The sequence below is a fragment of the Mauremys mutica genome, chromosome 12 (assembly GCF_020497125.1).
Source record: "Mauremys mutica isolate MM-2020 ecotype Southern chromosome 12, ASM2049712v1, whole genome shotgun sequence".
Lineage (NCBI taxonomy): Eukaryota > Metazoa > Chordata > Testudines > Geoemydidae > Mauremys > Mauremys mutica.
This window is the reverse complement of record NC_059083.1, coordinates 28,359,157-28,371,880: the sequence shown is the minus strand read 5'-3', so window position 1 is coordinate 28,371,880 and position 12,724 is coordinate 28,359,157. Positions and strand designations below refer to the sequence as shown.

The 12,724-nt window shown below is 55.0% G+C and overlaps 1 protein-coding gene across 1 annotated transcript; it reads left to right on the top strand.

Moving 5' to 3' along the window:
* Positions 1-930: 930 nt before the first annotated feature.
* On the top strand, positions 931-11,944 carry LOC123346124 (E3 ubiquitin-protein ligase TRIM39-like). Its single transcript, XM_044983351.1, has 6 exons — positions 931-1,583; positions 3,209-3,301; positions 4,083-4,313; positions 4,840-4,862; positions 4,962-5,065; positions 11,316-11,944. The coding sequence occupies exons 1-6, from the start codon at positions 1,152-1,154 to the stop codon at positions 11,876-11,878; spliced, it is 1,446 nt and encodes a 481-aa protein (XP_044839286.1). The 5' UTR covers positions 931-1,151; the 3' UTR covers positions 11,879-11,944.
* The last annotated feature ends 780 nt before the right edge of the window (positions 11,945-12,724 follow it).

Below are 12,724 nucleotides of genomic sequence, written 5' to 3'. Positions count from 1 at the left end.
AGGCTGACTCAGGTCACATTTTAAGTTTTTTTCTGCAACCAAGAAAACTAGAAACTTCCTTTGTTTAGGTGTGTCCCTAAGTTCTGTTTGCTAGAAGCTGGGAATGGGCAACAAGGGATGGATCACTCAATGATCACCTGTTCTGTTAATTTCCCCTGGGGCACCGGGCATTGGCCACTGTTGGAAGACGGGATACTGGGCTTGAAGGACCATTGGCCAGACTGGGTCAGACCATTCTTATGTTCATGAGATTCATTATAAAATCATCAATGTTGGCAACACTTTTGACACTGTGTCTCCTTTACACTGAGGCAGAGCTGCCTTAGTGTATGTCACAATCAGGCCTTTGAAACATTGATTTCAGTTTAACCACGTTTTTGGCCTGTGAATTGAATATCCCTAGACTCAGAAGGATTAGATTTTATTGGTAGATGTCAGCAAATGTTGATTTCACTTTGTGCACACAAACCGATGAAAAAATATTTCCATTGATAAGAACTGAGATTTACAAATAGCTACAGTATGAAAAATGCTGCTTGAGAACTTACTAGAGTTTAATTTAAGGAGATTTACTTTGCATGTTTTGACATGAGATGTTGACAGTTTATGTTTTAACAGTTACACCTTTTAACTTTTTGAATCTCTGTGTCTACTGTCATAAAATAATTGAATAAAATATTGTCTGAACCCCCCCCCCCCCAATTTCCCACAACTGTGAACAATAATATTGATAAAACTGAAATTGTGAAAGTTTAAATAGATAAATACAAAAAAAGTCTTACAAATTAATATTAATCTTATCTGTCAAAATTACATATTAAATCAAATGAATTCTGCCAAGGCTAAATATCACTCCACATGCAGTTTTGTCAACTCAGCAGGACAAGGGGAAGCTGATGTCCGTGTGAAACCCCAGTGACTCCCCACACACACACCAGCAGAGGGGGCTGATTGCAGGATCAGAGCCTTGTTGGGATGTTTCTCACCAAAGCCTCCAGGGCTGGAACATTATGGGTGATCTGGCTCCAGCTCAGCAAACAGCCTGAGTCAGTTCCAGGAAGGGAAACACCCAATTGCTGCTGCTGCAGGCGGGGCGTATTTCTGAGCTCAGGAAAGTGAGACTAACCCTGTAACACTGTCCAGAGGGAGCCATGGCCACAGACAACCCCGTGGAAAGTCTCCAGGAGGAAGCTATGTGCCCCATCTGTCTGGAGTATTTTAAGGACCCGGTGATTATAGACTGTGGGCACCATTTCTGCCGAGCCTGCATCGCCCAGTGCTGGGAGGGATCGAATACAGACGTCTCCTGCCCTCAGTGCAGAGAAACTGTGCAACAGGGAAACCTCAGGCCGAACAGGAAGCTGGCAAATGTAGAAATGGTCAAACGGCTGAGTTTACAGGCAGCAAAGGGAGCAGGAGAGGAGAGGGTGTGTGGGGAACACCAGGAGACTCTGAAACTGTTCTGTGAAGAGGATCAAACTTCTGTCTGTGTGGTTTGCCATCTGTCCCGGGACCACAGAGATCACAGGGTGGTTCCCATAAAGGAGGCTGCCCAGGAGTACAAGGTAGGAAATTGCTGTCGAGTTTAATGGGTAATAACTTTGGATTTTAATTACAGGCTGATTTCACTGAAAGTTGCCTGTCACAGGTGTGATGCATCATTCAGCTCTGTAAAGCCTTCATTGTATGGGAGATGCTATCACAAAATGAATGATCTGGCAGTGCGGCAACAAAATCAGAATATCAAGTCTTCAAAGATACCTGATGTGGGAAACTTTTCTCTGAGATTCTGAATGTTTTTCACACTCAGCTTCCACTGCTGAAATAAGGGGACTTTTCACACCACGGCCGCTGTTAACGATCAGTGAGGTTTAAATCACACGAGCTGCAGGCCAGTCTAGGTGAGTGTGTTACCTTCAGACTGGAGAACTGATCATTTAAATATCAACACTGTTAATTATTTCGTTCCCCTGTGAGAGCGGAGAGGGAGAATTACAGCTCGGCACCATTTATTGCCAGTGCCGCCTCCTTCCAGTGCCACAAGCGGCTGATGTTTGGGACATGCCACCTCTTATTTCCCCCCAGTAAAGGAGGATCAGGCCCGCAGAGCCCAGGGGTACATTCCAGCCCCATGGGGGGAGTCCGGCCCCAGGAGCCCCTTGGAGCCAGTCAGCAACTCCATCCTGTTTTGAACACTGCACCATTTGAACAGATCACGTGTCTCCATTTATTGACTCACCTGGGCGGAGCTTCAAAGAATCCAGCCACCTTTGCCCCTCCCCCATTCTGATCCCGGCTCATCTATGAAGCTGTTTTGCTGGATGCAGAGGCTGCTTTTCCGCCTCCTGTCTCTCACTAGCCCCTGCTGGCTCCCTCCCTCCCTCCCTCACTGCTTCCCTCCAGCAGCACCACAGGGGTGTCACTGAGCAGCTCCCCAGGAGCTCTCAGCAGTAGCTGGGCCCTTGGGCAGAGAAAGGGGAGAGAACTCGAGGGCTCAGAGAAAAGAGAAAACGTGAAACGGGGAGATCTCAGCAGGCGGCTCCGGGGGGCTGCCAGGGGTGTTGCACAGAGCTGGGCTGACGGGGCAGGAGCATGTTGCTGTGCTGTGTGAATGAATCACACGCTGTCAAAGGGGAAGAGAGCCCTGGGGTATTACAGCTCTGGGGCAGTTATAATTATGGGTGGCACATTCCCCCAGACCGAGTGTTCCCTGTTCCTCACTGACCTCCAGCCACATCACAGCTTCACCCTGTGCAGTTAATGGGACTGCGCTGGCTCAGGTGCTCGGCCGCTGCCTGGGGGAGGCCACATGGGAGCCTGGACAGACGAGAGCACAGTGGGGTCTTGTTCCTGGCCTGGGTCTGGGTACAGAGCAGCGAGGTGCTGCCCCAACCTCTTCACTGGCACCGGCAGGAGGGATCATTCAGAACCTTCCCAGCTGTTTCCCCTCTGGCCTGTGCTCAGTGATGTGAAGCTTTAGCTCAAACACCGGCTCTGAGAAGTCCTGAGTGTCTGCAGGGAGCAGAGCCCCTGCTCTGAGACTGGCGTCTCTGCTCCCATGAGGCCTTTGGGACCGGCAGAGCCGAGTCTGCTGCTCGCTTCCAGGATATTTACTGCTCATGTGTGAAATACCAATATGGACATTACTGTCCACCCATCGGACAGGCAGACTAATGGCTGTTTATCGCACATGATGTCCCTGCTGGAGAAACTCCAGGGAGCCTTGGGCCCTCTGAGGAATGAGCTGGAAGAGGCCCTGGCTCTGATGTCTGCAGAGGAGGAGAAAACCACAGAGTGGCAGGTGGGTATCTGGGTTTATTCCTCCCTGAGCCCTTCCCCTTGCAGCGTTCCCAGGAATGACGGGGCCGTAAAGCTCCAGGAGGAGGTTATGAACCTGCTCTGGTTGTTTGCTCCATTGCACAGGATTGGTGCCAGCTATGGGCCGGAACCTCCCCTGCGCCCGGATCATCGCCCTGCCCACTGCTCCACCCCCATTAGGCCTCCTCTCCCCGAGGCACCACCCACGCTCCCCTCCTGCTCTGCCCCATGCCCCACTCCCACTCAGCCCCATCCCCAGCCACAGCCGGCATCCCTCACCCCTTCCCCGGCGCCGAGGCCAAAGCCTCTGCCTCCTTCCCCCGGGGGTGGGATTTGGGGAGGGATCCAACAGGGAAAGGAGGGGGCGGAGATAGGGCAGGGGCGCAAGCCCCCTCCGGTCTCTGCCTGTGGAGGCAAAATAACTGCCTATTCGCATCCTGACCGAACATCGGTCGGGATGCAGGACAATGAAGTAAATATCGGGACAGTCCCGATAAAATCGGGACGTCTGGTCACCCTAATCCCATGCCACCTGCAATAACAGACTGCGTCTTTACAAAGCACCCTAGACAACCCCGCTATGGAACTGGCCATATGGACTCTGAACTAAAACAAACTCTTTATGATACGTTTCCCAAAGAAGTAAATCTCCTTAAAAACCTGATACTGATCTAATCCCCTGCTTCATGGACAGAGGCCCAGTCTGTGTAACTCAGCATCTGGCTCACGTTTTCTCTGTGCCTTTCCTATTCTTCTATTTCAAGGGGAAAGTGAAGAATAGGAGAGAGATGATTGCAGGTGAATTTAACAAACTGCACACACTGCTGAGAGAGGAGGAGCAGCTGCTTCTGCAGAGCCTGGAGGAGGAGGAGAAGGAGACTCTGCAGAGACTAAGGGAAAATGTAACCAAACTCTCCCAGCAAAGCTCCTCTCTGCAGCAGCTGATCACAGAGATCGAGGAGAAGTGTCAGCAACCAGTTGTGGAGCTGCTAAAGGTGAGACAGCATCAAAATTCATCTCCACCCATCCAGAATTAGAACTCAGATCCCTGGGTCTGGATTCCAACAATTAGAGTAAATGTGTTCTGTGGTTTACTGACAAACAGAACATCCGGCTAAGGGCTCCATCAGTTCCAAAATATCCCAGTTCATGTTAGAGGGGAATTCTCCTCATGGAGACCCTGTGAGGCCATGGGAGATTAAATGGATGATAGAAGAATGATACTGAGCTGAACCCATCCCTGCTCTGACTCCAGAACATTGGACCCAACACTGTAGATAAACACAGATACTGATGGGTTGGGTCCCTAGAAGGGAGAATCCTGTAGCTAAATTCCTGTCTCACCTACATAAATGAAAGAAGTGTTAATGCAAAACAGTGTACAAGATTTGACAACAAAACAGTGAAGCCTGGGAGGGTTGATCTATTTTCTAGATGAAAGTTTGATGCCCAGAGTGAAACTCACACAGTTTTATGCACATTGTGTTAATACAGAACATTGATTCTCTTTTTTCCTTTCAGGATGTGAAAAGCACATTGAGCAGGTGTGTTTCCTATGTTCATTGCTCTTATATTCGTGGTGGTGGTTCTGGGATGATGTGTGTACAGAGCAGCTGAGTGATGATGGGACGTTTTCTTCATAGGAGTGAGAATGTGAAACTCCAGGAACTAGAAGCTGTTTCTACTGACCTGAAGAACGTGTATAAAATTTCCCTTGACATGAGGGAAGCGCTGAAGAGATTCGGAGGTGAGTGGATTCTACTGGGACATTCAGCTGTGTTGTGCTGGGGAACTGGACAGAGCCTAGGACCCCAGGACACGCTTGCACCCAGCTGACAGGCTTGGAGCTGTGATAGCTGGAGGCTGATGCGCTGAGTGCTGGGCAGTTTGCCTGCTACTTATAGCCACCTGCTGGTACTTGCCCAGGTGTCTGACCAGGCGCCGTCACTCTGACATCCTGACCCCTCCATGGCTGAGTTACCACGTTCAGTCATTTCAGGGTGTCTTGGCAAGGTTCCTGCCTCAGTTTATCCTCTTCAGCACTCCTTATATTATGCCTCACAGTCTAACAGGTCTGAGAGAAAAGTCCCGTCCTGTGGTCCACTCTGAGTCCCAGTAAAGCTCAAAATAAAATGTTTTCCTTCACTCTGCTCCAGGCTCCAGCTCTCAGTCCAGCTCCTCACTGTCCTCAAGTTAGGAGCCTTCAGTCCTTCCCGGAGCTGGGCTTGGATTAGTTTCCATCGTGGAATCACATGACTCCAGCCCTCCCTCCTGGAGCTGGGTCATTTCAGACTGTGCCTTAATTCTCTGCATCCACTTTCTCCAGCCGGGGGCAGCTCTCCAGGGTTCTGTCCTGCTACAGCTGCTGCTGTCATTGTCGTCTCTGGCAGCTCCTCCCCCTTAGGGGAGCTCCTCTGTCTAGGACAGTGGTCGCCAAACTGTTTTGGTCCTGCCCTTCCTTACCTGGTTTGTGCCCCCACCCTGGGAGCTGCTGTCAGGAACTGGGCCAGGAATGGGGCTCCAGTTGGGGCCAGAAGCTGGGGGCCATGGCTGGGAGTGGACCCGCAGTTGGGGCCTGGAGCTGGGGGCTTCGGGCCGGGGGCGGAACCATGTTTGGGGCTGGGGCTGCAGCTGGGTTCTCAGCCTGGAGCAGGGCCGGGAGTGGGTGGCTGAAGTCGGGGCCGGAGGTGCAGCTGGGGCTGAGGGTGGGGCTGGAGTGGAGCTGGGGGCAGAGCAGGGCTGGGTGACGTTCCCTTCCCACCACCCATGGGGGCTGGTCCAGGCCCTGTCAGGCCCCCCAAATGTTCCTCCACACCCCCTAGGGGGGCACGACCCACAGTTTGGGGAGCACTGCTCTAGGAGCCCCTTCCAGGCTCCTTGCTCTGGTGAGCTCTCCTGGGAGCTCCTCTCCTCAGCAGCTTCCTGTCCCTGGGATCCCTTCAGCTGAGCCCTGGTTACCCTTTATCAGCCTCATTCGCTGTTTCGCTGCCGACTAGCCACCTAGGGATTTAATGACTTCCAGGTTGGTCTGGGTTGTCTCATTCTCCCTTACAGGGGCCTGTCACAGGTAGTCTGGTCCCTGACTCCCCTAAAAGGACCAGCCCTCTTGATACATTTCCTCCCACCCCCGGAGCCAACCTGTATTCAAAGGGAGGCTTGACCATGGCTGACACTTGGTTATGTTCTGCTAGAAAAGTTTCAAACTCCAGGGAAGTAAATTGGTGGCCACTTCCAGGAGCTGCACGGACCTAGGGAGGCAGGGAGCCTGACTCAGCCCCGGGCCCCCCCTGCGCCACTGACCAGACTTTTAATGTCCCAGTCGGTGGTGCCAACCGGAGCCGCCAGGATCCCTTTTCGACCAGGTGTTCCAATAAAAAAACCGACGCCTGGCAACCTTACGGACAAGTGCCAACCCTAGGTCCTGTCCACACGGCCCAGTAACACCCTGCTGAGCCAGGTACAGGCAGCCACATGCCAGCCCAGGCCCCTGGCAGGGACCCCGAGCTGCCAGCTGCCATGGTCACTAACAGTGTTAACTCTGTCACGTGCCACTCACCAGGCTTAGAGCCCCCAGGGCCCTGGGCCCAGCCCCAGAAACTGCTGTAACCTAGAACCAGAGCAATGCAGGGCTGGAAGGGACCTCGAGAGGTCACCTAGTCCAGCCCCCCACGCTAGGTCAGGGACTAGACTACCTGTGACGGCTCCTGTAAGGAGAATGAGACAACCCAGCAGGGCCGGCTCCAGGCACCAGCCTACCAAGCACGTGCTTGGGACGGCACCTTGGGAGAGGGCGGCACTCGGGGTTTGCTTTTGTTTTTGTTTTGTTTGGCGAGGCGGCACTGGGGGGAGGCGGGGCCATGTTGGGGGGGCAGGGACTTGGGCAGTGCTCGGCTGGGGCGGGGACTTGGGCGACGCGACGCACGGAGGAGGGTGGCGCTCTTTGTTTTCGCTTGGGGTGCCAAAAATGTTAGAGCCGGCCCTGGGGACTAGACTATCCCTGGCAGGGATTTGTCCAACCTGTTCTTACAAACCTCTAGTGACGGGGATCCCACAACCTCCCTTGGAGCCGGGTCCAGAGCTTCACGGCCCTGAGAATTAGAAAGTGTTTCCTCATCTCCAGCCTCAACCTCCCTTGCTGCAGATTGTGCCCATTGCTCCTTGGACAGGCCCTCACCCTGCCCGCTGGGGCACTGGCTGTGTCACCAAGCCTGAGCATCGCTGTTATTGCACTGAATGGCTGGGGGTGCTGCGCTGGCTCAGGGGGGCAGTGAGGGCAGCTGGGGCCTTTCATTCCCCAGTCACTGATCTCAGCCCAGGCTCAGAGTCCAGTTCCCAGCGGACAGGAGCTCACATCGTAATTCACTTTAACGGCAGCCTCACCGGCCATCTCCGCAGGGAGGCCAAGGCCTGAATGGGCCGCAGGGACGATTCCTCCCCAGGAAGAGGCTCCGGTACATCTGTGTATTTGCCAGGTGTGCAGAGCTCTCTGTGTGGAGACAGTTTCACACTGACTCAGGAATCGGTGCTGGGAGGCCCCACTGCCCAGGAGGCCGAGGGCTCCCACTCCTCTGCCCTGGGGGTGAAGGGAGGGGCCCTGGGGTGGCTGTTCCCCATCCCAGGAAGGGGGTGAAGGGGATGTGGACACAGACAATGTCCCCTCTTGCGCTGTGAGGGGCAGACCTGGCTCCTCCCTGGGCTTCAGAGCCTGAGCTCCAGCCAGAACCTGAAAATCTATGCAGCTATTTTTAATTCCAAAGAGGGAGCCTCGCAAGCCTGAATCTGTCCACCCTGTTCCAAGACTCGCTGCTGCAGGCTGTGTAGAAGGACCCAAAGTGTCTCCAGAGTCTGGGTGTGAAAGTTCCCAGTGGGTCTGTCCCAGGGCTGGTTAATGGGAGTGAGCGGGGTGGCTGGCACAGTCGTTAGATGGAGACACCTGAGCTCCTGGGGCTCTGAGATGGTCTCTGTGACTGTTATCCGCCCTGGGAGATGCCCAGGTGCAGCTGCAGAGGGTCTGTGCCACTAGCATCATCCATGGGACAAATGGCTCTGGGCAGAGAGTTCAGGCTGGAGCCAAGTCTCCATTTTCAGCCTGATTTGTGGGGGTGAGATCAGGGGCCCAGGGGGCATTTGTCTGCAAAGGGCAAATTAACCAGCAGCTCTGGAGTGTTTCATAGCTTATGTTCTGAGCCTGGCCTGCCTGTAACTTCGTTTCTGGGGATGTTGACAGTCTCTCATTGCAAGTCACTGGGATTGGGCCTCCTAAGTTGCTCAGACAGGTTTGCAGTGGAGCTGGGTGAAATGTTTTGGACAAATAGTTTATTTGCTGCAAAATTATATTTTGGGTCAAGAGAAACTATTCGTGAATGCATGTCGGGTTTGCTGACTGGCTTCAATGAAGAGAAAAAGGTGCCGCTGCTTCCCTTGTAGCCTTTAGCCCAGTGGCTGGGCCCTCAGCTGGGAGCCCCAGGTTCAATCCCCCCGTGTGATGGCATGAGAGGTTGAACCGCTGGGCTCCAGGTGTCTGATGACGTCCCCCTGTGTCTAAACACTGCCATGGGCACTGGGCCAGAGCGTGGGGGTGAGAATGACTCTGCAGCCCAGTGGGTCAGGCCCCCACCTGGGAGCCCAGAGTCCAGCTCCCCTGCTCCAGTGACCCTGTAATTATTGATCCATAACCCCAGTGACGGGAGGGGTTACGGCCCCTGGCACAGCACTGTCTCAGCCATGTCTGCCGGGGTTTCCTTGCACTGATGTAGCTGCACCGGTGCAAACCCCTAGTGCAGACGCGCTGTGCAGGTGTGAACTGGGACTGGTCCCCGGTGCAGCTTCTTCCAGGTGGAGGGGAGCAGTAAGTGGGGAAATGCCCCCTCCCCTCCCCACTGCTCTGGCCTCATTAGCAACAGCCCATTAGTGCGCATTTATACCCCCTCCCCCAAATCTTCCACTGTAATGCCCCCCAAGTGAGCCCAATCGAGACAACTGCCCTCGTGGCGGTGGGGCTCGGCCCGGCGAGGGGAGGGGCTGGCTGTGAGGTTTTCGTGGCTGGAAGGTGGGGCCCATGGGGCCTGCCAGCATGGAGAGTCCCAGCTGCTCACCCTGGGACAGGGCTGCACCCCCAGTGTGTGTGGGGACAGCACCGACCTGCTCTGAGCGAGAAACCAACCACACATGGCCCGAAAGCAACAGAGATTCCCTGGGCCCTGCCTCTCCCTCCCCCCTCTCTGGCGCCTGCCCCTCCCTTACCCTTCCCCCACCCCTGTGAGGGACCCTGGACCCTGCGTCTATTCTGACCCATCACCAACATCCCTCCCGCTCTTCTCACTCCCTTTCTGCTCCCCTGGGCCCCTGCCCCTCTACGCCCACTTTGCCTCCCTGGCACATGCCCCTGCCCTCCACCCATCTCTGCCCTGCTGGAACAGCCCATCCCTTCTCCCCCTGCCCTCCTGGCATCTGCCCCTCTCCCCCAAACATCCTCTGCACCCTGGAGCCCTCCCATCACTTCACACCCCTGCTAAGTCCTGGTGTCCACCTCTCCCCTTTCCCTCCTCTGTGCCATGTCTCCCACCCCTCCCCTCCCCCTCCTCTGCTCTCCTGACTTTCGCCCTTCTCACTCCCCTCAGCCCTCCTGACACCTGCCCCTCTCCCCACCCTCTCTGACCCCTGGCACCCGCCCCTTCCCTCGTCCCCCTGTGCCCACCCCTCCTCTAGCCCCACTCTGACCCCTGGCACCTGCCTCTCCCCAATCCCGTCTGCTAACACCTCCCTCGCCCTGCCTCTCACCCCTCTCTGCCCCCTGGTGCTTCTCCCTCCCCTCCTCTGCCCTCCCTGTGCCTGCCCTTCTGCTCAACCCCCTCAATCCCCTGGCACCTGCCCTTCCCCTCCCCCCCACACCCTCCTGCTGCCTGCCCCTTCCCTCCTGCCTCCTGCCCCCCAACACCTGACCCTCCCCTTGTCCCCTTCCTTTCTGGTGCCCAGCCCCCTCCCCACCCTCTGCCCCACTGACCCTGCTCTCCTCTCGCCCCTCTGCCACCATCGCCCATGCCACCTTCTCTTTATTTCTCACCCCTGCCCCTCCCCTCCCCCTCTGGCTCCATGACACCTGCACCCCTCAGCACCCCTCCAGTCCCCTGGTGCCAGCTCCTCCTCTGCCCCAAGTCCAAGCTCTACCCTGGCCCCAGCTGCCTCCCAGGTGCCTGCTGTTTCCTTTGCCCCCTCTGCCTGCCTGGTGCAAGTCCCTTCCCTCGCCCCCCTTTGGGACCCCTGGTCTCAGCCCTTCCCCTCACCTCAGCACTGCCCCACCCCTCCCCTCCCCCTCCCCTAACCTCTGGGCCTCCCTTCATCCTCCCTCTGCTCCCCTGGTGCCCACATCTCCCTGCACACGCATCTGTCCCCCTAGGGCCTGCCCTTCTCCACACCCCTCTCTCTGCCCCCTTCTGCTCACCTGCTCCCTCACCCCCATTCTACCCCTTTGGCACCAGTGCCTGTTCATTCGCTCCCCCCCCCCATGGTTCCACCTCCCCACTCCTCATCATCTCACCCCGCCCTTGATTTCCCCTGCACCATTGGAGGTCCCCCCATTCTGCTTCCCTGTGCCCCCTGGGGTCCATCTCCTTCTTCTGCCCTGGTGCCCACCCCTCCCCCCACCTCCTGCAGCCCCCTGGAACCTGCCCTTCACACCCCTCTGTCCTCCTGGTGCCCGTCTCTTCCCTTATCACCACATAGCCCTTGTGCCTGTCCCACCCCCATGCCCCCCCTCCCCTTTCCTCTCCCAGCATCAGCCTGTCCCCTCCCCTCCCCCGCCTCCCCTGACATCTTCCCACCCCCTCCCCTGCTCCTCCTGCCCTTCCCCCTCATTGTCTCCTCCAGGCAGAGGGGCCCTGACTCGCCTCAGGCAACAACCCCTCCTCCCAGTGATTAACGGGGATGCAGGTTAATTTCCCTTTGATCCCAGTGACCAGACCCTGCCCCCGGCCCTGACTCTGTGACTCTCTCCCCAGTGGACGTGACTCTGGATCCAGACACGGCTCATCCCAGCCTCGTCCTGTCTGAGGATCGGAAACGTGTGAGACTCGGAGACAAATGCCAGGATCTGCCCGACAACCCTGAGAGATTTGATACGTACCGTGTCTTTGTCCTGGGTGCCGAGGGGTTCGCGGGCGGGAGGTGTTACTGGGAGGTGGAGGTGGGAGACAAGACAGGCTGGGAGCTGGGGGTTTGTAGGGAATCTTTGAGCAGGAAGGGGCAGGTCACGTACACACCTGAGGCTGGATACTGGGTCGTGGTGCTGAGGGATGGGGAATACGAGGCCTGCACCTACCCCTCGACCCCCCTCCCCGTGAGCGTCAGGCCCAGCCGGGTGGGGATTTTCCTGGACTATGAGGCAGGCGAGGTCTTGTTTTACAATGTGACTGACAGGTCCCATCTCTTCACTTTCACTGACACCTTCTCCGGGAAGCTCCGCCCTTATTTCTGTCCTGGTCTCAGCGCTGGGGGTACAAACGCGGCTCCCCTGATAATCTGCCCAGTCCCAGCTCAGGCCGGAGGGAATCTCTGTCCCTGACAGTGACCCCGCGGCACAGACTGGCCCCTCCCAGCCCTGCTGCTCTTCCCGTCCCCAGTGGTGGGGGCCAGTTACTGCAGCAACTGGACTTTCTGTACTGACCGGACGCTGCCAGTTTCCCTTTTCAATGGAGTCAAAAACTGGACACCTGGCAACCCCCAGCCCCCAGCTTTCCCCATCCCCTGCCCCAGGGGTAGCAGACAGTGGTGGATGAGAGACATTTACTTCTGTCAGATTTTTCTACAGTGAGATCTCAATGTAAAATATGAAAGAAAAAAGATTTAGACAATATTGTAACAAGGTGTAAATACAAGAATATTTTAATTTACATTTAAACAGCACTTCAAAAACAAGCATGTAAACATTTTTAGAAATGGAATTATTTCATTTATTTTTTGATTCTTCCCTCTAATCTATATTGAAGTTTAACTTCTCTAAATAACGTCATTTGTATTTCAACTGTGGAATACAAGAAATGCAAAATATTTATCTTAAAATAAAGTATTAAATTCTCAGACTGGGTTGTTCAGTAACAATGTACATGTGTTATAAACATCACAACTACACACATGTGCAGCTGCTCTCTCTATTTCCCCCTCGCCCCCTTTATTGTCTTGACTGGTTCTCCCTGGAAGGCAGGGCACATACACCCACCTCCTGCAGTACATCTTTGAAAATTAATAGGTAAAAAAAATGATATAATTAATTAAGCAATATATTTAACTTAACTCACACATGATTATATAATAGTCTTTGAACTTCTGTCAACATTAATTCATGGGACTTAACTTTCTAGCTACATATAATTATTAATCAAGATGTGACCATTCCTTTCTTTTTCTCACA